Genomic DNA, 24205 nt, shown 5'->3' on the forward strand with positions numbered 1-24205 from the left:
TCCAGAGTGTTTTTGATAGAAAACTGGGTTTTTGATAAAGCATATTTTTGTTTTAAAAAATAATTTCCCACCCAGTCTTTCCATTTTTTGCCCAAATGGAATGGCTGGAACCAGAAATACTTATTTGGAAATAGTGCTGTGGTGCCTTAGGGATAGGGCCCTACTCAATTCTCAGTCCATTTTGGTTAATTTCACAGTCACAGGATTTAAAAAAATCATACATTTCATTATTTCAGATATTTAAATCTGAAATTTCACAGTGTTGTAACTTTAGGGTCCTGACCCAAAATGGGGTTGTGGGGTGTGTCACCATGCCTCTGTGGATCACAACTTAGAATACCAAATTTAGGACAAGCTGCTGGGGAAAAGGGCAGACATACCCCAATACTGGTGGTTATTCTTCCATGAGATATACCAAACCAGCAACAAAAGTAAACTTCTGTCTCACCACACTGGCTAATAAGTCAGAAATACAGCCTCTTTAGGTATTCCAGGCCTGGATTCAACACCCAGACACGAGACTTCATGATGAGTGGTTATTTAAAACCAGTGTCATCAAACAAAAGGTTCTTTTAATCCCAAAGGACCAGCCATGCACCAAGGTCAATATATAACTCAGATCTTATCCAATAATCACGCTGTTGCCAATCATTTTGTATCTAAAATTTAAAGGTTTATTTATAAAAAGAAAGAAAGGTGCGAGTTAAAATTAAAGGAATCAAATACACACAATAATTGTGAAGTTCTTGGTTCAGGCTTGTAGCGGTGATGGAATAAACTGCTGGCTTGTTAAGTCTCTGGTGGCTTCTAAATCATTGGAAGGTCTTCAGTCCCTTGGTTAGAATGCTCCCATTAGTATACATTCATAGTCCAGAGGTTTGGGCAGGAAAGAGGCAAAATGGAGATGGGCCTTTTATAGCTTCTGTCAAGTGAAGGAAAATTACTGTGGAAAATTACAGGTAACAAGATGGTGCTTGGAGTCACGTGGGCAAGTCACATTTCCATGCATGATTTTGCTTAGTCCTAGCAGAGGCCATCACAGGAAAGTCCACTAAGCGTAGATAGGCGTCTTCCATGGTCCATTGTGAGTTAAGTGTTCCTTGATGAGCCTTTAAATTTGAATAGTCCCAAGACGTGCAGGCTAAATACCGTGTGGGGGTTACCACAGGAGCAATCATTTGAAATACAGGTACATAGTCAATCATAACTTCAGATACAAAAATGATACATGCATACAGATAGCATAATCGTACTCAACAAATCATAACCTTTGTCGACACCTTACTTGACAACCTTTGTACGAAGTTTGTTGCAGTTATATAACTGTGGCAGCAACAATGATCTACCTGGTCATATTTTGTCAGATAAGGTAACGGGGGAGATGCAAGGTTATTGTAGGGAGGTTGCAGTGTTGCCACCCTTACTGCTGCGCTGTTGCTGGCAGCGGCACTGCCTTCAGAGCTGGGCTTCTAGTCATCAGCCGCCGCTCTCCAACTGCTCAGCTCTGAAGGCAGCGCCGTCGCCAGCAACAGCGCAGCAGTAAGGGTGGCCTGGTACGGTATTGCCACCCTTCCTTCTGTGCTGCTGCCTTCAGAGCTGGGCACCTGGCCAGCAGCCGCTGTTCTCTGGCCACCCAGGTCTGAAGGCAGTGCAGAAGTAAGGGTGGCAATACCGCAGCACCCCTGCGACCCTTTTTTGGGTCAGGACCCCCACTTTGAGAAACGCTGGTCTCCCTCTGTGAAATCTGTATAGCATAGGGTAGAAGCACACAAAAGACCAGATTTCATGGGGGAGACCAGGTTTCACAGTCCATGACGTGTTTTTCACAGCTGTGAATTTGGTAGGCCCTACTTATGGGAGTTGTGGTTCGGTGGCCTCATTTATGCTAATCTTTGGCCTGAGTTTCCCTCACCTATTGCTGCAGATACCTTGAACGATTATGTAATAAGACCTAGTCTACTGGATAAATTCAGTGCGAGGTAATATTAAGGCAGCATTGAACTTCAGATTTTAACACAGCTTTGAAAAATTCTACTCCCATTAGCAGCAGGGTTTTTGCAAATGCAAGTAATTCCACTTTGCCAAGTCACTGAGTCACTGCCTTGCAGTCAGAGCAACCACCACACAACAGGAAATACAGAAGTTTCAGTACACCTGACCTAACTTCTCAAGAGTTGTATATATGTAGGTCACTAAGTAGATCAGCAGTATCTCATAATTAGCATGATATAGCTTGGTTTTAATTTCTAAAAATTAAAGGAATCATACATATGGTGGAATAGCTGATAAAAATGTTATGGTAAATAAATTCTAAACCATTAACAGGTACAATGAGATTCTGGTTTCTGTGTGTAAACCTCCACTTCAGAGGGATGGCGCCTACCACAGCAGATCTTATTAATAACTCTTGTTTATGCATTACTGTTGTACAGTACATCTATGGATGATTACTATCACCAGACAATGGGCTAGCTTTCTTCTATTGTAGCACCGTTGAAATAAAGAAACTGAGTCCAATTTTATTTGTTTGCAAATTGTGTTGAATCTTCATGTCACTACAACAGAAGTTATAATCACATCAAGCAGAATAATACATGTAGTATCCATATACTGATATGTAAAATTGGCTCAGTAGCGGGTTCTATTGAGACCACATTCATCTCAGTGCTTTTGGTAGAAGACTATTTAAAAAACCAGCCGCACAAGGTTGTTCAAAGATTAGCCCACAATTAGCTAATAGTTCCTTCTCTATTCAGTTTCTTTATTATTAAAAAAGCATCACAGTATGACCCTTTCAAGAACAAAACCTTTAGATTATAATGTTTAAGTAGCATCTCTTATTTAATGTACCTAGAAATTACATAACTGCACCAAGTTAAAGTCAGAGAGGACTCAACTTGTAGAGGAATCCCAGTAGTACGAGAGAAACTAGAAGTGTTATAATCATGGGAAATGGATGACACTCACATCCGTCATGCAATGCCGGAGTACATAGGCTTTGTGCCAAGGACCAGCCCATGAACTGGAGAGGACTGAATTTTCCTAACCTATACCTAGTCAACTACAAGCCAATTCCTGCATGACTGTCCTGATGGTGTGCATAATGGATGTACATCAAAGTACAGTGTTGGCTGTTTACCTGTGGATTCATTGAACAGCAACGAGGAAGCTTTTGTGGCTTTAGGGGCAGAAGTGATGTAAACTTCCAGTCCTCCCCAAAAATGATATATGGGTTAGTAAGTCGTTGTCGAGAATGTAAAACCACAATAGTTTCCCAGTAAATTAGGGAAACTCCATACGTAATTACACCTAAATGGTTATCATTGGGGGGTCAGTCATGGGGGACACTGCTAATTTCTGAGACATCACTGGAAAAAATGAGGTTAACGATATAGAAGCTCATCTTGTGCAGTTTTAATAGTTAGTTGGGCTGATTTTTCAAAAAACGTTAAGAACATTTTACTGAGGATCAATTTTTTTTTCAGTTTAAACAGAATTACCATGGATCAATTTACTTGATTTAGACACTGTTATGGGAGCATCCCTCTGGCAGCCCAGTGCAGCATCACCATTACATCTCTGCCTCAGTTTCCCCAATGGGCTTTCAATAAGCACACAAAGGCTTATATCTATGAGCAGTGCCCTTTCAGGGGTCTACTTTCTTTAACTCAGAGATGAAACTTTATACAAATAGGCCTCATCCCAGCATCTCAAGCAGGAGGAGAAGGGGACTGAGTTACTTTCGTCCAGCAACCCCACTTATGTCCAAGTCCCTTTAAAGAGTGAAGCCTTCTTGACCTGGAACCCTTTTCAGGAGCCAGGGCCTCTTGTTATCAGCTGGGGAAGTGTCTCTCCTCTTGGGTCTAGGTGCCCACAGAAGGGAAACTGCAACAACCCTTCCTCAGAACAGCATATACTCTCTCTGATCTGGGGATTCTGGTGCTATCTAGTGAAGTCCTTCCATCGGGGGCACATTCTGGTGAGACTAGGCCCTCGTGGTTCATCCCATTTGGAACTTCTCCCATCTAGGAACATTCTTCCATAGTTTCCTTTCCTGGTGAGCCCTCCTCACATGGTTCCTCATAAGAAGCCCTCCCCTCGGGAACACTCTCATACAGGGGGTTGTTTCTTTCCTTTCATCAAGCCCAGGGACTTCCCTGCCTAATTAACTGCCTCCCAGTTACTCAATAAGTTAATTAGTCCTGTCTGAATCCGAGTTGCCTCATTTCTTGTGGAGCCTATCAGAGATATGCGGCACACTTGACCGTTTCAGAAGGCTGGCTATCCTCTGGCAAGCACCTTTGCTAAACAGGGTGGCTAACCCCAAGCATTAAAAATTATATGAGTCAGGCCCTGCAAAAAAAATCATAAGACTTTAAAAAAATATATAAGTTGTAATCTTTTCATTTGCCTTCTGTTTTCTGAGAGTTTTAGAGTTTGCACTTTCAAGCTTTCCTCTGCAACTGGAAGGGCTAGAAGGATGAGTTGATATAGTCCAGAATCCTGGACTCTCCAAGATTAGAGAGATTTAGGAAATTCATAAAAGTGAGTACTGTGCAATAGGAAGTAATTAATACATGGGGGAGACTGTCAGTATAGCCAAATTAAATCTGAACTTCAGCTGTGGGACTAGGCAGACACAGTGAAGGGCAACATGGAAGGAAAGAGAAAATTCATGGCCAACCTCTGACTCTCAAGATTTCTGATCATAAGAGCAAAGGAGGGTGACCATGGAGTCAGACATGTGGCGTAAAAAAGCTTTTACCAGGAGGAGGTTAACACTTTGGAGGACTCGGCAGTAAGACGACATGACGTAGTCAGGGGTTAGGATATGATTGAGACAGTCATTTACTATACAGATGGAAGAGAGAGGCTCATGAAGTATTACTTGTGTTGTCTGGAAAACAACAACATACGTCCAAATTTGCAATTAGCAACACAGGAGAAGACTGGTGGAGGAAAGGACGAAGGTTAAGCCTTCAATCACTACATAAAAGCAGGGATGAAGGAAAGATTCAGGGCCCAGTTCTTCACTGCCTTGCACCTCCTGTAATCATTTACACCTATGCCATGTTGGGGTGGGCACATGTAAAATGCTACCGCAGCTGAATAGCATTTTACACCCATGTTTCATAAGTATAAATGATGAAACAAGGCCAAAAGCAGTGAGGAACTGGGCCTTCAAAGCCTTCAGCAGAAAGGAAAGAGACTGGCTGGGGTTGGACCAAATTCACCACTGGTGTAGGTAGATACAGTTCCACTAAAGTCAGTGGAGTCACTTACACAGCTGATAAGTCTGGCCCATAGGATTCAAACCCAGAGAGAAAAGTGCAGGCAAAACTGGGTCTTGATTGGCATGATCATGGAGAGGGTGATTGACAGAACAGACAAACAACCAGTGTGGGGTCAGGTCAAACCAGAGGAGACAGATGCGAAGCCCAGGGGTCAGTAGTTAATTACTGTGAAGGAGGATGTCTGAATCCTCATTGACAATGGTCGATCCCTGGCAGTTCTCTTGCAGTGGTGGATGGAAAGGTGAGAGAAAATCACCCGAGCCTTACTAAGGCAAAAGGGGGTTGGCTACAGGACAGCAGTTAGTAACAGGGGAATGGTTCAAGCAGGAAACTTGAAAGAAACTCAAGCCTCATACCCAACCTCTCTCTTTGTAGCTTTCCTCCCACTCTCCTTCCCGCCTCTTCACATGCTGTCTGTCTTATAGTGCCCTCCTCCCAGTGGGCCAGGTTTTGCTCTTGCTGAGCCAGCTCACTCCCTGGTCAGATCTGCCTGAGCTCACTCAAGGAATCCAGGGAAGCAGTTTCCAGTGGAGTTAGTAGTTTTATTTTAAGCCTTCTTCACAAAACAAATCAAAACCTGGCAGACTCTTCCCTCAAGAGCCTGTGCAGGCCGAGTAGTTCCCTCTCCAAGTCTGTCCCTCACACCAGTAACTTCAGCAACTCAAAATTTCCTGGCTCTTACCTCAGCAACAAAGGACATCACAGTGTCTCCCTCAGCTTTCTGGACAGAATTGCAATCTCCCCTTCTCCATTGCCTGCTGCCCTCTTTTATAACGATCAGCTAATTAATTTCCAGCTCTTTTCTCAGGTGCAGCAGGAAGGGCTAATCAATAAGCCAGCCAGCGGCAGGCCTTTGACCCCAGAGGAATGGCATCCCATATACCTTGACATACCTCCCTGCCACCTCCATTTGAGTGGCCCTGTAGGAACACTCACTACAGAGCCCTTTGCCTTCTTTGGTTCTTGGAAGGAAATCTGCTTTCCTGGGCCAATGTTCTGTTTGAAATTGAAAAGGCTGTAAAGCTAAGTAAGTACTAACTTGTCTCCTACAGGCATTTGAGTACTTTGAGGCCATTCGAGTCCTTAGTGCTGCATGATCAGTGACTAAGACAAAGGATGTTCCAACCAGGAAGTAGCTCAGTGCCTTTATGACCCAGTGTACGCCAGGCATTCCTTCTTGAGGACAGAGTACTGGGTTTCCCAGTCTAAAGGTTTTCTACTTTTGTAAAGGCAAGGGTTTTGTCTTGTCCGTGGAAAGTTTGGGATAGCACCACACCTCAGATGTCTCTTTGTAAACTGAATTCTTGAGAGAAATCAGCGATGTGCAATGCTGCCTTGCTGCAGAGAATCTGTTTAATTTTTTGAAATGCTTGATCACACATGGGGACCATGTAACTTGTCGAGGGGCTGATTTTTTAACAAGGTTGGTAAGATATACAACCAATAAGGCAAAATTGGGCACAAATTTGCTATAATACCTTGCTAGGTCTAGGAAGGCCTAGACATGCTTTTTAGTTTTTTGTATGGGGTGTTTGCTAGGGTGTCAACTTTGTCCACTAGGGCTTGGACATTACTGTTCCCTAGATAGCCCAAATATTTCTTTTCCCATTTTCCCACCTTGCATTTCTTTGGGTTTGCTGTTAGCTGGGCCTCCTGTAGGCCTTGAAGTATGGCTGCTAGGTTCCAGAGGCATGTGGCCCAGTCCGGACAACCACATTATCTAGGTAGGTCATGGCACAGTGATGGTGGGGTCATAACACCTTGTACATCAGCCTTTGATAGGTGGCCAGAACCCCAGGCAGCCCAAAGGGAATGGTAACAAATTGGAACAGGCTCACTTGGGTAGAAAAGATGGTTTTTTTCAGCAGTTGGGAGTAAGGAGAATTTACCAATAGTCCTTAGTTAGATCTAATGTGATAAAATGGGCCTGACTGAGGTGATCCAGCAGGCGATCATTGACTTGGGGCATTGGATACGCATCGATGTCAGAAATGGTGTTTAACTGATGGAAACACAAAATTGTACAATTCCATCTGGCTTTGGTGCCAAAACCATCAGACTTCACCAGGGACTATGAAACTCTGCAGTTACTTCCAATCTTTACATTTCCTGGACTTCCTGAACTAACAGAGGTTTTACACCTTCTGGTATTTGATATGACTTCCAAATGGGCTTGGCCCCAGCCCTCTGTGGATGTGGCAAGTCACCAGTAAGGTTTGTCCCTGAGTGGGAAGAACACCTCCTTATAAGATCCCAGGAGCTTGTTTATTTGTCTTCTCTGCTCATTAGACAGCTCCTCCCCAAGTGACATCTCCTCTATCCCAGTTTTGGCCCTCTTAGGGACCTCAGGCCCCAGATCCTCTTCTCCTCCTCCAGGTGGATGAAGGATCTCCTTTACCCCTCCCCTGCCAGGGTTTTAATGATAAATGATACATGATAAATCTGCTTTGTTTTTGCTGGTCTGGGCAATAAATTTTGTTTATTTTTATTTATTTTGTTTATTTATTTATCTATTGGTCCCACCCCATGGAACACTTCATACAGGCCCTGCCATTTGGCAGGGAACTTTCTGTATGAGTGGGGAGGGAGCAGGAGCACTCAGTCTCCCAGAAATCATATTGTTGCATCTGGGTCTATTGGGCCTGAGAGAGAGAGGTTAGTTTGGGCCAAGTGGTCCAAGCTTTCTAACCTTTCCCTCATTTGAATGACATATTGGAAGACAGTGGTAGAGTGGGTGGAGGTGAGCTCCCCAAAACTTCCTAACCAAGTCTAATCTTTCTCAAGGCTGACTCCCATTAAAAAGCTCGAAAGGGGAGAAGCCCATGGAGGACTGTGGTACCTCTTGCACTCCAAAGAAATGATAGGGGAGCAGCTGTCTTTGGCCTCTGTTCCCAGAAACTTATTTAACATATCTGTCTAGGGAAAGTAGATTGAGGTCCAGAGCGGTCATACTTTCAACAGTGCCCAAACATGTTGGAACACCTGGGATATGAAATTAATCCCTTGATCAGTGATGACTTCTGATGAAAGGCCAACCCAGTAAAACATTTGGAGTAGCTCTCACACTAGGGTGGAGGCAAAGGTGTTTCATAAATGAATTGCCTCTAGCTATTGGGCAATATAGTCCACAAGTACCAAAGTAATGACCTTAGGTGAACTTCTCCTGAGGGTCTATTATATCAATCCCCACCCCTCAAAGGGGGTTGCCATGAGGGAAGGGAACTGCTGGGGGCCCAGTCCTTATCCTTTGGGGCTACTTTTTGGCAACTGAGACATGATAAACAGAAATTGGCTACCTCTTTATATATCCCTGGCCAAAAGAATTGGGCCAACAATCTTTCTTGGGTTTTCACCTTACCTAGGTGTCCGTTGGGAAGAGTATGGGGTAGCCATAGGAACTCCTGTCAGATGGGCTTGGGGACTAGGAGTTGGTATCTGTGTTCTTCAGTTTGGGGATGTCTCTCTACTTTGTACAAAAAAACCTCATCCCATAATTCAAAGCAGGGAAACTGATGAGATGCATGTTGAGTGGTGACCACCCTGTTGACTATGGGGAGTTGGTTGAAACATTCCTGGAGTGTTTGGTTGTCATGTTGAGTTGCCACAACATCACGGATGTCACTCAGGATGCTGCAGTCTAGGTCGTGAAGGGGGCCTGCAGTGTCTGTGGATGGGGATAACCTACAAACAGTTGGAATGTTCCCTCCCCAGGGTCCACCCTTTGGGAAGGTTCTTCTCCAGGCTCCATGGAGTTGCCTCCTGCACAGGCCCAGGCTTGTCCTCCATCCAAGGCTTCTTTTGCTGTTTTTCTGATCTCTGGGACCTTCTTGAGACTTCAAAAAGATCAGATGGAGTGATGGGGAAATATGTCCTAGGTATCCTCAGGGGCGGAGGGTGTCTTCTCTTGTGGCTGAAGAGGGTCTGGTTTGGAGGGAACAATTTCTCTTCCAGGAGGGTCCAAAGATGTTCCCAGTTGCATTCCAGGATCACTGGCCAGGGTAGGCAATCTGCCACTCCTGCCTGGAGGCGCCCTAGCTGGTCTGCTTCCTACAAAATGACAGAGGTCGTTGGGTATGTATTGATTTCTCCCTGGATGCAGGAATACTGGACGTATTGCTCAGGATCCAGGGCTTTGGGTAAGACTAAGTCCAGCTGAAGTAGATTTTGTCCACACCCCAAATCTATCAATTCTTCCTCCATGTTTGGCCCTATTTTTATCAAGACCACGAAGTACCTTGGGATCAGTTCTATTGATTGGTTTGGATTCTCACCCACTTGACTGAAGAGGCATCCTATCTAGTTGCATTCCATTGTAGGGGATTCCCGTTGAATGTGCCCAGGTTGCCCACAGTTATAACATACCACTGGCCCTTTGTGGGAGGGCGATAGTAATCTCTTGAAAGTCTGGGATCTTGGGGCCCCTGTTCCTGGTGGGGACCTTGTGATGGGGAGGAACGTTTCAGTCGCTCGAGGTGGACCAATACTGTAACCCTTGTGAGGTTGGTAGGTTATCATCTCTCACCTCCGTTCTAAATGCGGCCAGCTAACAGGTAGACCAGCCTTCCCATTCCTTGCTAAGTTGACCTCCAAGAACCAATTAGTTGTCTTAGACTGCCTCCACAGTAGATGTAGGGCAAAACCATCAAACCCAGGTTTGTACCAACATAGGGAGAACATGCCGTTATTGTTCTAGGACAATATTGTCCATGAGCTCTGCCACTGCGTTGGCTTCTGGGTTTAGCCATTGGGTAGCCAAATCCTCAAGCCCTCCCATCTTCTAATCCTCTCCTTCCTTTTCCCAGCCTAGGACTATAATTAACCCACATTAAGTGCCCTTCCCATCACAACATTATATTAAAAATAAAACATAATCTTAGTTAACTCTCCTTTCGCTCTCCCAGCTCATCTTGTCTTACCTGTGTCCATCTTTTACACCTCAGTTTGCCAGTGACTGTACAAGGGAACTGCCCTGCACCTGCCCTGGATCCAATTACAGGGATGGCCCCCTGCACAGTTAGCTGCAGGATTGGGGCCTTAATTTGCAAGCGCGTCAGGACATGGACTATCTCAATATTCGTTACTTGTGAATATTGTCGGTGCCTAATAAAGAATAATAATACATCTTTCTTACCATTTGATTTTGGGTAATATTTACAAAAAGTTAAATTCCTCCTTAGCTTGTAGCCCTTCCACCGCCCCCACCATTATTTTAAGCACAAAGTGTAGTATTTGTGCTCTGAAGATCCTGGTTTATCTGAATAGAATGAAGAACACGGAATTCATTTAGATAAACAGTTGTACAAATGTGAGGCAGTTCAGTGCAAATGATGCTCACTGTGGGACATGTTTCAGTTTTGGAAAATGAGGATTTGGGAGCAAAGGGGGGTCCTATAAATGAGGTCTTACTATATTGATTATATTTAGACCTTGATCTTTCAAAGAGAGCTGTGTGGACATAGGCGGAACTCCATCAATGTCAGTAGGGCTCTGGGCAGGTGCATGGACCCCAACTCTTGGGGGGCAGGGACAGCGTCTGACTGTGTATTTGACAGCACCTAGCACAATGGGGCCCCAGTCTCCACTAATGCCTCTCGGCACTACAGTAATACAAATAATAAATAAGTATAAATGTAGAACATGTTTACAAAATTGAATCAAGTCTAAAATCAAACTGCTGAGTGAGCTGGTGTGTTATGATCAAGACAAAGGTCACAAAACCTGTCAACTTTACAATAAACAATTTTTTCAAAAGAGCATCCCGGGTTCACATCCGTGTAACTTCAACAATACGTCAGGAAAAGCCCCTGTCCACCCCAACATTAAAAATGGGGTTACTTCTTATAAGAAACGGAAGAGTGCAAAGCCCTTGTGGTTGTGTTCTGTGTGGGTTTGGGTGGTGGTTATTCTCAGAAGAGGATGCTGGAAAGTAAGAGACTTGCTGATGTCATTTTTAATTCATCACCAGACACCCAGGAAAAAGATGCTGATGGGTCTATATAAGATGCACCTAGACTCCAGCACAGCACAACAAGAATCCCGGCAAAGGTAAGATTTGAAGTCTACCTGGCTTTCTTGCTTTGTCTTACCCAGTCTCTCTCTCTGATGATGGCCGTCTCTCTTTCTCATCGGTGCAGAATACTCTTGCTGCGGCCCAGCTGAACTCACTACTTTGGATTTTGAGCTATGGTGTCCATACAGAACTGGATGAGGTGCTCCCCGGCCTGGATCTTTTTCTGCTTCTGCTGTCTTCCTCTCCTTCTCCTGGCCCTCCCCATGCCTCCAAAACGAGCAGGATTTGCTCCTGCCAGTCACTCCTGCAGACTGAGAAAGATCAGCTTCCAGCAATCCTACATCAGGAATCGCACTTACACGTTGGCCAAACTGGTATAGTAACCTATCTATCTATTATGGTAGTACTTGACTGTCCTCTCTCCTCTCCATTGCAATGCGTCTCCCCTCCCATATTCCACTTTCTTTCTACCCCCGCCCCCACCTCTACATGGACATGTACGTACGCTGCAGTGATGCTTTTAGAGGCAGGTATAGTACACTACCTGCTAAATACATAGTTTTGTGAAACTCCCTCAACGATCTGTGGAGGGATAACCTACCGGTGAAGCGTAGCTCATTTCTAATGAACTGCTGTGCACTCCACTAAATTTCTTCTGCTTTCCCTGGGGCTGGCAAATTTTGAAAAAAGAGTTTTCATTTCTCTCTCCCCCTAGCCCCATTCAAAGCTGGCCACGGACATTACTCTAGGAATAACTAGTAAGCTCCTCCGAAGAGCACAACCTCCTATACACTTCTTCTGACTCTCCCTCCTCCCCAGTAGGCTCAGCCTTCTCCATCTCACCCGGGGTCCCCTCTGAGGTATAATCCCTCAATCCGGCAGCTGTCACTCAAAGCAGGGTGTCAGTTGTAGTGTCCTGCACTATTGTTGTAGAATACTGACTTCCTTTCTACCTCTCAGGCTAGTCTCTCGGACCAGGACACGGACAACAGGCTCATTGGACAGCAGCTGTACATTAACGTCCAGGTGAGCTTTACATACGCTGCACAAAGCCAGCTGCCTAAGCTGCATTTCTTGGTTTATTATTATATAGGGTGACCCTCCTACTCTGTGTTTTGTAGGAGACTAATCGCTGCTATGTGATGAAGAGGGTAATAGAGATCATAGTGAACGAAGTACTTCTCTCTGCGACCAGCAACCGTTACCCATATATCCATGAGGTGGCACAGTTCTTAGCAGCTCTGAGCACGGAGCTAAGTGACTGCGTAAGTACTGCACACTTCGACAGACCCTGGCTGTTTCCCACCCTACCTCTCCTGCACCTTCTCGTCTCTGGTTCCCATCCTTCGTTCTGCTCTCAGGTGGCTTCTGAATTTCAAGTGTAGCCTTAGCAGTGTGCTGTAGTGGCAAGGTGAGCACCCACTGGGTGCTGAAATCAAAGGAAACCTCAGATCAAGATACCCAAATTCAGGCTTGTGAAATCAAATAGATTAATAGAAAGGTGTGAAACAGAAAAACCGCACTGTCACACCTTCACCAACCAAACCCTGGCTTTTGTTTTTCAGAAATTCTCAGGACACAGAGAACATGTCGAAAAGAACCTGGAAGAAATGAAAGACAAAATTAAGCAGGTACGTTTGTTTTAACAAGACCAGTGCCAGGCCCCCAAGGAGCTATTACAAATAACTTACTTTGCTGATTTTAAGACTAACAGATTAATGAATTGGCTGTGATTTGCCAGGTCATTATTTTTCATTGTTGTTCCAATGTCCCTATTGAGCTTGATCCAAAGCCGACTGAAGTCAGTTGGGGTCTTTCTGTTGACTCCAATGAATTTTGGATTAGGCCCATTATCAGCTGTGACCAATGATGAAAAAATACCCATTTCAGTTGGCTCTTGTGTAATCCAAAATGATAAACAGTTTAATGCAGAAAAAAACACAGTTGTGAAGTTAACCTTCTAAAGTGAGCAGACATTATTTAAGGAGTAAGGGCTGCAGTGGTGATAGGGGGGCTAGGGACATTTCTACTTCTCCTTTGTCTTATTTAGATTGTAAGATTTTTGGCATAGAGATCATTTCTTATCTATAGCTCTGAACCACCAAGTGAATATTTCCAGTGAAGTTAAGAGACTACTCACTTGCATAAAATTACTCCCATGTGTAAGCACTGGCAGGATTGGGGCCTGTGTTTGTTAATGGTGCTATGCAAGTATGTCCCTGAAATGGTAACCTGGACTTTATGTTCTTTATTGCCCAAACTGAGACTATAATGATATGCAAACTGTAATAGAGATATCACCATGTGCACTTAATGACTGAATGAATGTAACGCTACTGACAAGTCATTGCAATTTTTAACCTTAAAAGAAAATAAATAGATTTTTAGAACTTAAAAACTTCCTCCACCAACTGTGTCATGGTTGCTGTAGTGTACAATGTGATCTTTTATTGGAAAGAGACTGTAGGCTGGACTGTTCAGCCAATCGGGCAATCAGTTAGGGACAACTTCCTCAGATGTCATATTAAAAGCATCATAAGCCAAACCTCAGCACTGTTATGATGCTACTGTATATTGTGTGATTTCTATGTTCATTTGATACATCTCTTGAGTAATTTAAAATGGAATTGGGCAAGGTCCTGGAATACAGACTGGAGGGAACAATCCAGCATTGCATTGGTTTGGATTAGGTAGTTTCCATCTTGATGTCTACTGACATTAACAGGATTATTTGTAAGAGTAAAGTGAACAGAATTTAGCCCTATTTCTATGAAAATATTATATTCCAATCTAAATCTTTGGTGACATAATGAGATATTAAAGAATTTTCTTTTTTTTTTCTCTCTATATAGTTGGGAGTTAGTGGAAAGAACAAAGCAATTGGGGAGCTGGATTTGCTCTTTGATTACCTGGAAAATGCATGCACTGAAGCACCGAAGAAAATTGTTACTAGTAAGGGAGGAAACAAGAGGAAAAACTGAAAGAACCTCCAGGAAACCACTGCTATGATACAAACCATATATCTATTAGGAAAAAGCACCTTTTGGAGTGGTACTTATTTAACAGTGCCAAACATTTCAACTTCAACCAAGTGCTTAAGTATTTTGTTGATTGGGGCCTATGTGCGCAAGCACAAGTGGATATTTTGAAAGCTATGCGGTGGTGCTTGCCTGCATCTGTCCCAATGTCTTTAACTTGAAAAATTTTCTCGGAAATGTTGCCGTCCTTTTGTCAAATTGATCCTTCTCTAGAAAACAAGTATTTCAGGTTCTTTTAGCAAAAAGTATTTACAGGCTTTTAATATTTAATGCTAATTTATTGAACAGCAATAATTATACATTTATTTATATAAATTAATAGTGTGAATTTATTTATAAAAATGTACCAGAGGCTTTTACATGAAATATGGTATAACTTACAACTGTTATTATAATATTTATAGAATGATACATTTGAAAGAGCTGCTTATTTGATATCTCTTTCATTGTTATTTATTATAATAAATACTTTGATTTTCCAAATATTGCAGTTTCCTGAGGCTTTTCTTTCTAACTCAAACACCTGCACATGCAGGAAGATGCTGCTTGGCTGACGGTCCACTGGCCGCACAGTATCATGGGGGATGCAGGGTCAAGTTCTGGGACATGCTTCTCCCTCTGTAGTGAGAATTCAATAGAACAGTGCAGGGCCTCAGAGGGGCATCTTTGCATTTCCCCTATGCAGGACCAGGCAGGTGGAACCAGATCAGCCCCGGATGGTCATTGCAGCAGTGAGTAACAGACAGAGTAAAGGAATGCCCTATGCTCGGGAGTCCGGCTGCACAGGATTTGGGCACAAAGCTGGTGTAGCTAACTCTGCACCCCCCTTGTGCCAAGTGCAATTCATCCCTGCCTGCCCCACCTTATCAACTCCACTGGTTATAGCTCAGTAATGAATTCCCACCTGCCCTTTTGTAATAGATTTGCACTGGGGAAGGGACATTAACGTCAGTGGAGTTATTCCTGATTTACACTGGTTGAAGTGAGAGGTAATTCAGGCTCCTGAGGCTGGTCGTTCACTGCCTGAACTGGTAGGCTCATCTGGAGAACATAAAGGGAACGTTTTGTGTTGCCTGCTGGTGAGCCTTTGTGGGTGACCCACGGATAGCCCATTCTTTGTCTGGCCCTAATTTTTCTATTAGTTCTAATAGTTATTTATATAGCTTTTAAAATAATAAAGATGCCTGTCAAGGCTGATTCCGTACTCTGGCACTTTGAGTGCGGAAGGTGGGCCCCGCAAGGATTTTAAAAATTAATACTGGCCACTCCAGGCTGGTATTAAGCTCCCAAGGTCACAGCTTCTCTCTGACCTTGGATAGCTAGATGCCACCACCACCCAAGTGCAAGCTCTCCCCCCGGCTCTTTTGAGAACCCAGGAAGGAACACTTGGGAATTCCTTCCTGTGAGGTACCCTCAAGCCCTTTCACCACCCTTCCCGGGAAGAACTGAGAAAATAACAAAGGAAATCAGCTGTTGCCACAAGCTAATTAAACAACATATGCATAAACCTCTTAGGGACACAAAAATCCAATCCTAATCTTAAAAAAGGTAAATTTTATTAAATCCCAAAAAGAAAGGAAATACATTTGGAACTTAGGCTTTTTGCTAGATCCAAAAAGTTACAAAAGAAACAATTACAAAAATTAAGCATCAAGATAGCTTTCTTGAGGTTCAACTTAAAGGTTACAAGCAAAACAAAAGCATCTGGGGTTAGCACAGAGGAGTCCACAAGCCAATAAGAAATAAAAGAAATAACCCTAATTGCATCTTCCTAGACATTCCCTTATTACTTACATATCTGGGGTTTCAGATAAGTAGGGTTGAGGTATGAGTTGATGCTTTTCCTACCTGGTTTTAAAGCTTTTTACAGCATAGCTCCAGCCCTGTCCTACTCTGTCCCCCCTCTTCAGAGAACAACAGCAAACAAAGGGAAGTTTTTTTCCCCAATTTTAAAAAGTTCTAGCCCTCCCATGGGCTCTTTTGGTCAGGTGCCCATTCCCTTTCTTTTAAATAGCCAGGGAGACTTTTTAACCCTTTGCATGTAAAGCAAGCAGAAAACAGTCACCAAGAAGGACTTTATAGCTAACTGGCTGGGTGTCCATAAAAAGCAGCTACTTCCCCCCCTCCCTTCATTTACCACAATGACTATCCCCAGCTCTAGGCACGCTACCATAACTAATCATGGAATAAACACAATTATTTTAAACCTCAGCCAATCTGAAAGTCATTCCATAGGAACGCGGTTGGCCAGCCAGCCAGCCACTGGTCCTCTGCATCACTGTGGGATGCATATCCTCAGCTCTCTCTAGGAGGCCTCTCAAACAGCTGTCTTTTGCAGCATGCCCGCAAAGTCACCACACTTGAGCTCTTTTGGACCAGGCAAGCAATAGGCAGCCTGCCCGCTCTGAAAGAGGCCTTGACAATCTTCACACAAAAGGGACCCATTACTTCCCTACTGCCTTTCACCAACCAGAAAAGACATGAATCTTCTGGATCCAAAGCACAGGTTGTGGTATGAAGTTCTTCCAACAACTCAGGAGCATTGTTGGCCAAAACTCTAGCAGAGAAGACAAGGCCTTTGTCCCCTCAGGAGTTTGCACTGTGACCACTGAAGAAGAAAACCTATCCCTAATGTGATCAGTCTTGTCAGCAAAATAATAAACAATGCCCTCTCAATGGGAAGATCTCAGACCAGCTACTGAGCTGAGATAGCCTGGTAAATCCAAACTATCTACCATCTAAAATGAACTTGCTGATTGAGATTTTGTAGATGCTATGGTGGAGGAAAAGAACTTTTTTTTTTGCCCTCTACCCGGAGCCTCAGCAACAGAGTTCTTAAAAAATCTGCATGTTGGAACCAATCAGCCTTGGCATGAGACTTTCACTACTGTCACTCCAGATGTCTTCCCTCTTGCTTCATTTATCGCAGATCATCCATAAACTAGGGTGACCTGGGAGAACAAGGGGCTGGGGGGGGGTGGGGAGGGGGCAAGAGCCACCTCAGAATACAGAGCAAGCAGACCTGCTTTTTTGCTCATAGATAATTACAAAGCAACTTCTGGACTTCACACAGCAGAGATAGTGAAGCCCAAAGCTTGGAGAGCAGTTTCCACATCTTGCTGAGTAAGTATGGGTGACAGCCTAACTATCTCTTAGTCACAGTAATCACAGGGTTTCTCAATGGTGACATTTCCATGCTTTACAAGTGACCCAGAATCAATGAGAGCACTGACATGTCTAATATCCGCTGTTGCTGGATGCAAAATCTGGACAAATGAAAGGTGCAAATATCCAGAGGGGCTGCCCAAAAATGGTTGTATCATGTCAGCTTGTGGCTTTGAGATACAAATAGTAGTCCAAGCCCAGATCTGAATAATCTAAAGGGTGAGCTGAATAAATCTTCCCCATTGGGATCCCTAGCAATAGATACCTAGGACCTGATATTGCTCTTACTCACTTCAGTGTTACTCAGGAGTCAGTAGATTTACAATCTGTATAAAACAGGCTTAACTGAGAGGAGAATCTGGTCCCTAGAGTGAGCTAACATTGGCACAGAGGTTACAATCAGTCCCAGGTCTATGAATGATGCTGTCATGAGAAAGATTATAAAAGTGCAAAAGAATAAAGCCTGGAATACAACCTTGAGGGGTTGTATAGTTTAAAGGACATCTACCCAACAACATGCCACATATGCAACTATAAGATTGAAAATAACATACCATCCCTAAGATTCCTGACCATAATTCAAGAAAATCGAACAACGTTGCTAATAAGCCACATGTGCAGGATAGGTAACTGGTGTAATTGAAACTATGGTAGGGGTGATAACAGGTCTGTGTCTGTAATACATCGCTATCCATTTACACATTTGTAATATATGTCTCCTGGTGTGTGGATTGTTTGTTAATATGTAACTTCAGAGATAGTCAAATGAGAGTGGCTTTGGCCAATTAGGCATGTTCATCACGAACAAAAGTATTAAGCATTTCAGAAGTTATGTAAATCAGAGGAGTCTGTCTCTGTTTAACATTAGGTACCAATCCTCAGGTGAAATATACAGATTTTGGTTTCCTTACTATTAATAGGAATATATTGATGAATGTTTTTAAAAAGAAAAGTATTCCTATTCCTTCCCACCTCCAGGGAGAAAATAAAAAATATTTTGAAAACAACCATTCACTTTCCTTCAGCAAAAATAACCCAACAGCGCACCCAAATAAATAAACAAAAGTAGTCTTTAAACTAATGGTTCTCAACCTGCGGCCCATGGATTACTTGTGGCCCGATCAGCACACAGCTGCAGCCTATGTGACATCCTGAAGGCCCTACAGGTAGTATATATATTGTGTGGATGTGGCCCACATAATGCATAGAGAACTGCATATGTGTTCCACAATGGTAAATAGGTTGAGAACCATTGCTTTAAACATATCATCACCATTTAAGGGGCAGGATTAAATACTGGCAGAATTGGGCCAGTTTTCTTTGTAGAAATTGAGGTATGGACACATGGCAAGTGTTTCAAAACCAAAAACCACTCCCTGTTTTAGTAAAAATACGTCAGATTGAAATACTGTGAAGAAATTGAGTGAAAACTTATATTTGACTGTTGCCCCACTTAAAACTTTAGGGTATCCTTGTCTATGAGAACTTGTGAGACTCTACCATGGAAATCTGAGTCCCAGTTTCAGAATGACTGAATGTGAAACGATGTTGTTTCCTGAGAATTGCAAGGTTGCATTGATAAAAAACCTACCATTTTAGCTTAGTTAGCTTTCCAATTGGCATCTGGCATAGGACCCAGATGCCTGAAAATGTGCAGGGAGCCCACTCATTTATTTGTGATAAATTTATTTGTGATAAATTTGTGATAAACTAGTCAGTTTTTTTGTGATAAATCTATTCTTGAGGTTTCTGGATTTGGTTTTCATTACTCATTGATATATATGGGTTGTAACAAACTACCCAGGTCCTCAAGAGCCCATTCCTGATCCCACTGACATTAGTGACAAAATTCCCACTGATTTCAAAGGGTGCAGGCTCAGGTTCTTAATCTGTGTTTATACTGACTGAATTATACTGCAATATTATCAACATTTTAATACATTTGTTAAAGTGGAAGTGAAGAATCAATGCTGTCTTATGGGAGCTGTGCTCCAAAAACTCCCATTATTGACGATTCCCTGGGGAACTAGAGTTATTGTAGAATTCACTCATGTTAAGATTATATACAGATGTCCATTATAACACCTGATTGTCATTTGTTCCTAACTTTCCAAACTCTCCATCCTTCATCTTTGATAAACTTTTCTCACAGGTTTGAGTAAAACCTCTTCCGTCATTTTGGAATGAGGTCAGTGGTTTTTCAAGCCTTTCTATATTGTGAACCCTCGCATGTTATGAGAGGAAAAAATTGCAGTCTTCCCCCCACTCTGTGCTCCCACCTAAAGGATAGTGGTTCTAACCCCAGGCTGAGAGTCCCTGAGTTAGGTAATGGCACTTTCTCAGCCTCGTTTTGCACACTGATAACTCAAAAATGGTTGAACTTGGAGGATTCCCACACTGCATGTGGCTCTTTCCCAGTGAAGAATAGTTGCTTTGCTAAGAGCAGCATTTACAAACAATATAATAAAAATATATATAGATGTTCACCTTTAACATTCACACAAGTGCAGAGCAACATTCTACTACTTCTGGTAGTGCTATGGTGGTGGTTAAAAGAAACAGTTATGCAACTCCACAATGCGGTGAAAAGGGTTCACATGCGTTTAAGTGGTGCACTTGAAAGGGTGATGCACAAAGCTTACTGGTGGGGCAGCTAGGGTGTGAGGGGGTTTCTGCTACATGGAGATCTGCCTAGAAGGAAGAAGTCTGAGATGGTCAACTCATTTTGTATCTTGCAGTGATGCGTTGGTCACATGGTGATGACTTTTGGACACTTCACCTATGAAAGCTGAGGCTATGTCTACACTACAACCTATGTTGGCAAAACTTATGTTGCTCAGGGAGGTGAATATTACATTCCCCTGAGTGACACAAGTTACGCCACCATAAGCGCTACTGTGCACAGTGTTATGTTGGCAGGAGAGCTTCTCCCACTGACATAGCTACTGCTGCTCTTTGAGGGTGGATTAATTATGTCGATAGGAGAGCTCTTCCTCTTCAGCATAGGGTGGCTACATGAGAGATCATACAGAGTCGGTATACCTGCACTGCCATAAGCCCCCTAGTGTAGACATAGCCTAAATAAAACCAGTGACTTAGGCCTTGATCCTTCAGAAATGTGCACACATGCTTAACTTTACTGACATGAATAATTGCACTGACTCCAATGGGACCGCTTACTTGTATAAGTGTTGGCAGGTGAAAAGCTTTACATATTGTTATTGATTTTTACTTTAAGAACATCTAGGCAGCAACAGTGTGAATTCATATTTCCCCTGTAGATATTTCCTAAGTTTTCCATTTCTATTTTAAAATCAGTAACAGAACATTCCCTGTACACATCCTCTCATGTTGGTGACCCAGTAACATGGAAAATGAATATCAATATTAAAATTTGCATTTTATGCAAGAAAAGCCAGTGAAGAGTTTTTTAAAGTAAGGTGTTTGTAGCAACTCACCTTTTCCATACTTTTGAAAAGCAGAGAAGCAGTCTGAATTTTTGCCCGTGACTGTTAGGTTTCTTAGGTAACCTCATTATCTAAACCAAGACAAGGGAGAAGTTGCAGATTTATAAATTATCTCCGTCTTTGCTGTGTGGTTACAGGAATATGAGATAAATGCGATGTTAACATACAGTGGTGACAGATTAGCAAGAATAAACCTCGGTAGGTTCAAAATTTTGGATAAACATCTAAAAACCAGATGCTTATCAGGAACTTATTGAACGTATTGAAATAGTTTGGCTGAAAAAAACAGGCTGGAAATCTTGTGAGGATGTCTTTCTTGTGAGATTTTCAGAACTTTCAAGTTTGGATCAAGGGAGATGCAGGGGGAGAAACATCTTCTTTGAGGGATTTTCGCCCCAGGTTGTGACCTATAATAAGCACAGACATTTGAGAAAATCTAAAACCAAAAAAGAGCTAATTAAATGTTTGGTTTTGGTCCAAATTGGACTAATGTGTGGGTTTATTCTTATTATATCAGGATGCTAGTGATAAAAGAATCTGAAGGCTGGAAAGAGATATCTTTAAATGAGATATCTTTAGGGGACTTGAGCTTATCACTCAGTGCAAGTGGTACAGACTTTACTTGCCTCTACAGCTGTAGATGAGAAAACCAGCAAGATTAAGGGATTTTCTGTACAGAATGATACAGGATGGGCAGGAATGGTGATCCTAGCCTGTGTTTGCCAGAAGCTGGGAATGGGCGACAGGGGATGGATCACTTGATAATTATCTGTTCTGTTCATTCCCTCTGGGGCATCTGGCATTGGCCACTGTCGGAAGAAAGGATATGGACTAGATGGAGTTTGGTCTGACCCAGTATGACTGTTCTTATGTTCTTATCATTAACTTTGCTCATGTGAGTAAGGTTAAGTGCACGCATCTCTGTTTGCTGAATTGGTGCCTAAAGCACTAATTGGAACACTTATCAAAGATAACTTGCTTGTTTGCTGTAAATTAGAACTCACTAAAAACTTCATTAAATCTACAAATATTTAGATTTGGGAGCATTCCTGAATTTATTGTTGCTAAGAAGCTCTTAGTTAAAGTTTCAACCTTTAAAATTTAATTGATTGCAATTGAGCCTCTTTTAAACATACTGTAAGTGTGTTATATATGTTTTAAGACATCCTCTATTTTTTAAAATACTTCTGCTGTAACTAGAAATATTATACTCATTTTCACAACAGCATATCACAAAGATCAGATAATTAGGCCTGGAAATGCATACGCCATCTGCAGTTAAATGAAAATAATATTTCACTTTTTTCCTGATATTGCTAAAATAACACACAATTGATGCAACAAATATTATCTTTATCATCTGACTTATATTCTCTGGTGTTTTAGACATCCGTGTTATCATTATCATAAACTATATTCAATTCAAAATAAGTGATATATTTTTTCTATTATAATGCAAAGTCTCTAATTGTATTAGTTTAATAAATAATAGTACTTCTTACAGGTGAATAACTGGATACAGCTGTTGAAAGATCTGATGCAATCTTGCTATCTAAATATCAATAATATCTTGTGATGCTTCATTTTTCTATAACCTTTTAGGCTTCATTTTTTAGTTCACTCTCTTATATATAAATGATAGCTAAAAGAAGACCAGTTTTTTCACTACACTTAACTGTTTCTATGGTGCTCATTTTTGTGCACTAGTCCTGTTGAATTTTATGTATTTTTAAAAATCAGTATGTTTTGTGTGACTCATCATTCAATTCCTGTATTTTGTCTTTTGAAAGAACACAGACATGTAATTATTTCAGAGGGTTAATTAAAATAAATGAACTCTACCTGGCAAAAATATGCAAGATCAGAGAAATAATGAGATTCCCTAAGACCTGCAGCTAACAAAGAAAAGAAAGGAATACCCCCAGTGGGAAATGGAGAAGACAGAGGAGAGAAACGTAAAGAATGGTTAACCACAAAATAGAGAGAAGATTCTAGAAGATCATCAAATTTACCATGTGCCATTATCCCACTACCTTCCCAAGCAGGTCTCCTCCTTTTTCTGGGCCCACCACTGGAGAATAGGTTGTGGGATGTTTGTAATGCTTTGAACCTTCACCAAGCAGATGTTTAGCTGCTGGAAGTACACTAAAAATGTTTGTTTTCAGCAACCAAAACCAGATACATTTCTGCCCAACATACAAAACTAACCAAAACTTGTTCAGATGTGATTTTTGGTTGCCATAAGATTTTTTTTTTTTAATGAAAATGAACATTTCCCATAGCAATTTCTGTTTGATGAAAAAAGCCATTCTGTGTTGAAAACACATTTCAACCAAACAAAAAATTCTACCTGCTCTAATAATGATTTTCCTCAGGGCAGTTTCTGTCATCTGTTTTTCACCTGCCCAGTATATCAGTTCCAACACTTTTTCTACTGTCTGGCTATGTATCTCAAATTTCCCTATATAGATAATAAAGTATCACTGTAGTTTCAGGAGATTTTCCAGAAATTATATTATTTATTATTTCAGAAATTATATTGCAAAATTTCTTCCTTGATAAAGTTTGTATTAAGAATGGTACTGTCTTTTCTAAAAGTTAAGTCTATCCTACTCACCACTGTAATGTTGTTTTCTCCATCCCCTGAAGTCTTTGCAGGATTGAGGCTTTAGTCACTGGAAGGTCATAGTTTTTTAGCTCATCTCTCAGTTCACCTCAGCCAGTACCCCTCCTATGGATCCCCTGCAGAAGATTGGAAGCTCTCTTGGTGCAACCTTGGATGAGGGAGCGAAGTGGGAAAAAAAAGTCAGAGTAAGAAATGGATGAAAAAATAGAGCAGGGAGTGGGCAGAGTGGAAAACAAATTCAGATAAACGTGAAAAATGGGGCAAAGAGGGGGAGGCAGAAAGAGAACATTTCTAATTAAAAATAGGGTAGTGTTTATCATCTTACCTCTAGCTATTGCAGGGATTGCAGGGACTTTTCGAAAACCGTCTTGAAATTACAAGAGAAAAATGCTACACAGATTGGAACTAGTGGTGAACATCCATTCATTGTGTAAACAAATAACAGCTAGGAATAGTATTATGTCTATTGGTGGAAGTTCAATACTGATGTTTTCGGCTGCAGGGTATTCTCACAGATTAACTCTGCTTTGGGCTTTTGTTAATATGAATTTGGTGGCAGAAAAATAATAATGCTCCATGAGGAGTTTAGAATCATTGTAGTTAAT

General features: G+C 42.0%; 1 protein-coding gene across 1 annotated transcript; it reads left to right on the forward strand.

Moving 5' to 3' along the window:
* The first annotated feature begins 10823 nt into the window (after positions 1-10823).
* Positions 10824-14546, forward strand: IL22 (interleukin 22). The gene is made up of 6 exons (XM_073331383.1): positions 10824-11339; positions 11429-11678; positions 12265-12330; positions 12426-12569; positions 12870-12935; positions 14157-14546. Exons 2-6 carry the CDS (start codon positions 11478-11480, stop codon positions 14283-14285), a joined length of 606 nt encoding a protein of 201 aa, XP_073187484.1. The 5' UTR covers positions 10824-11339; positions 11429-11477; the 3' UTR covers positions 14286-14546.
* Positions 14547-24205: the final 9659 nt, after the last annotated feature.

The sequence above is a fragment of the Lepidochelys kempii genome, chromosome 1, assembly GCF_965140285.1.
Source record: "Lepidochelys kempii isolate rLepKem1 chromosome 1, rLepKem1.hap1, whole genome shotgun sequence".
Classification (NCBI taxonomy): Eukaryota; Metazoa; Chordata; order Testudines; family Cheloniidae; genus Lepidochelys; species Lepidochelys kempii.

Bases quoted from the DNA above. Each gene is read 5' to 3' on its own strand.
- IL22 (XM_073331383.1), top strand. From the start codon at position 11,478: ATGGTGTCCATACAGAACTGGATGAGGTGCTCCCCGGCCTGGATCTTT. The intron at 11,679-12,264 runs GTATAGTAACCT...TCTACCTCTCAG, and splicing joins CTTACACGTTGGCCAAACTG to GCTAGTCTCTCGGACCAGGA. The intron at 12,936-14,156 runs GTACGTTTGTTT...CTCTCTATATAG, and splicing joins TGAAAGACAAAATTAAGCAG to TTGGGAGTTAGTGGAAAGAA.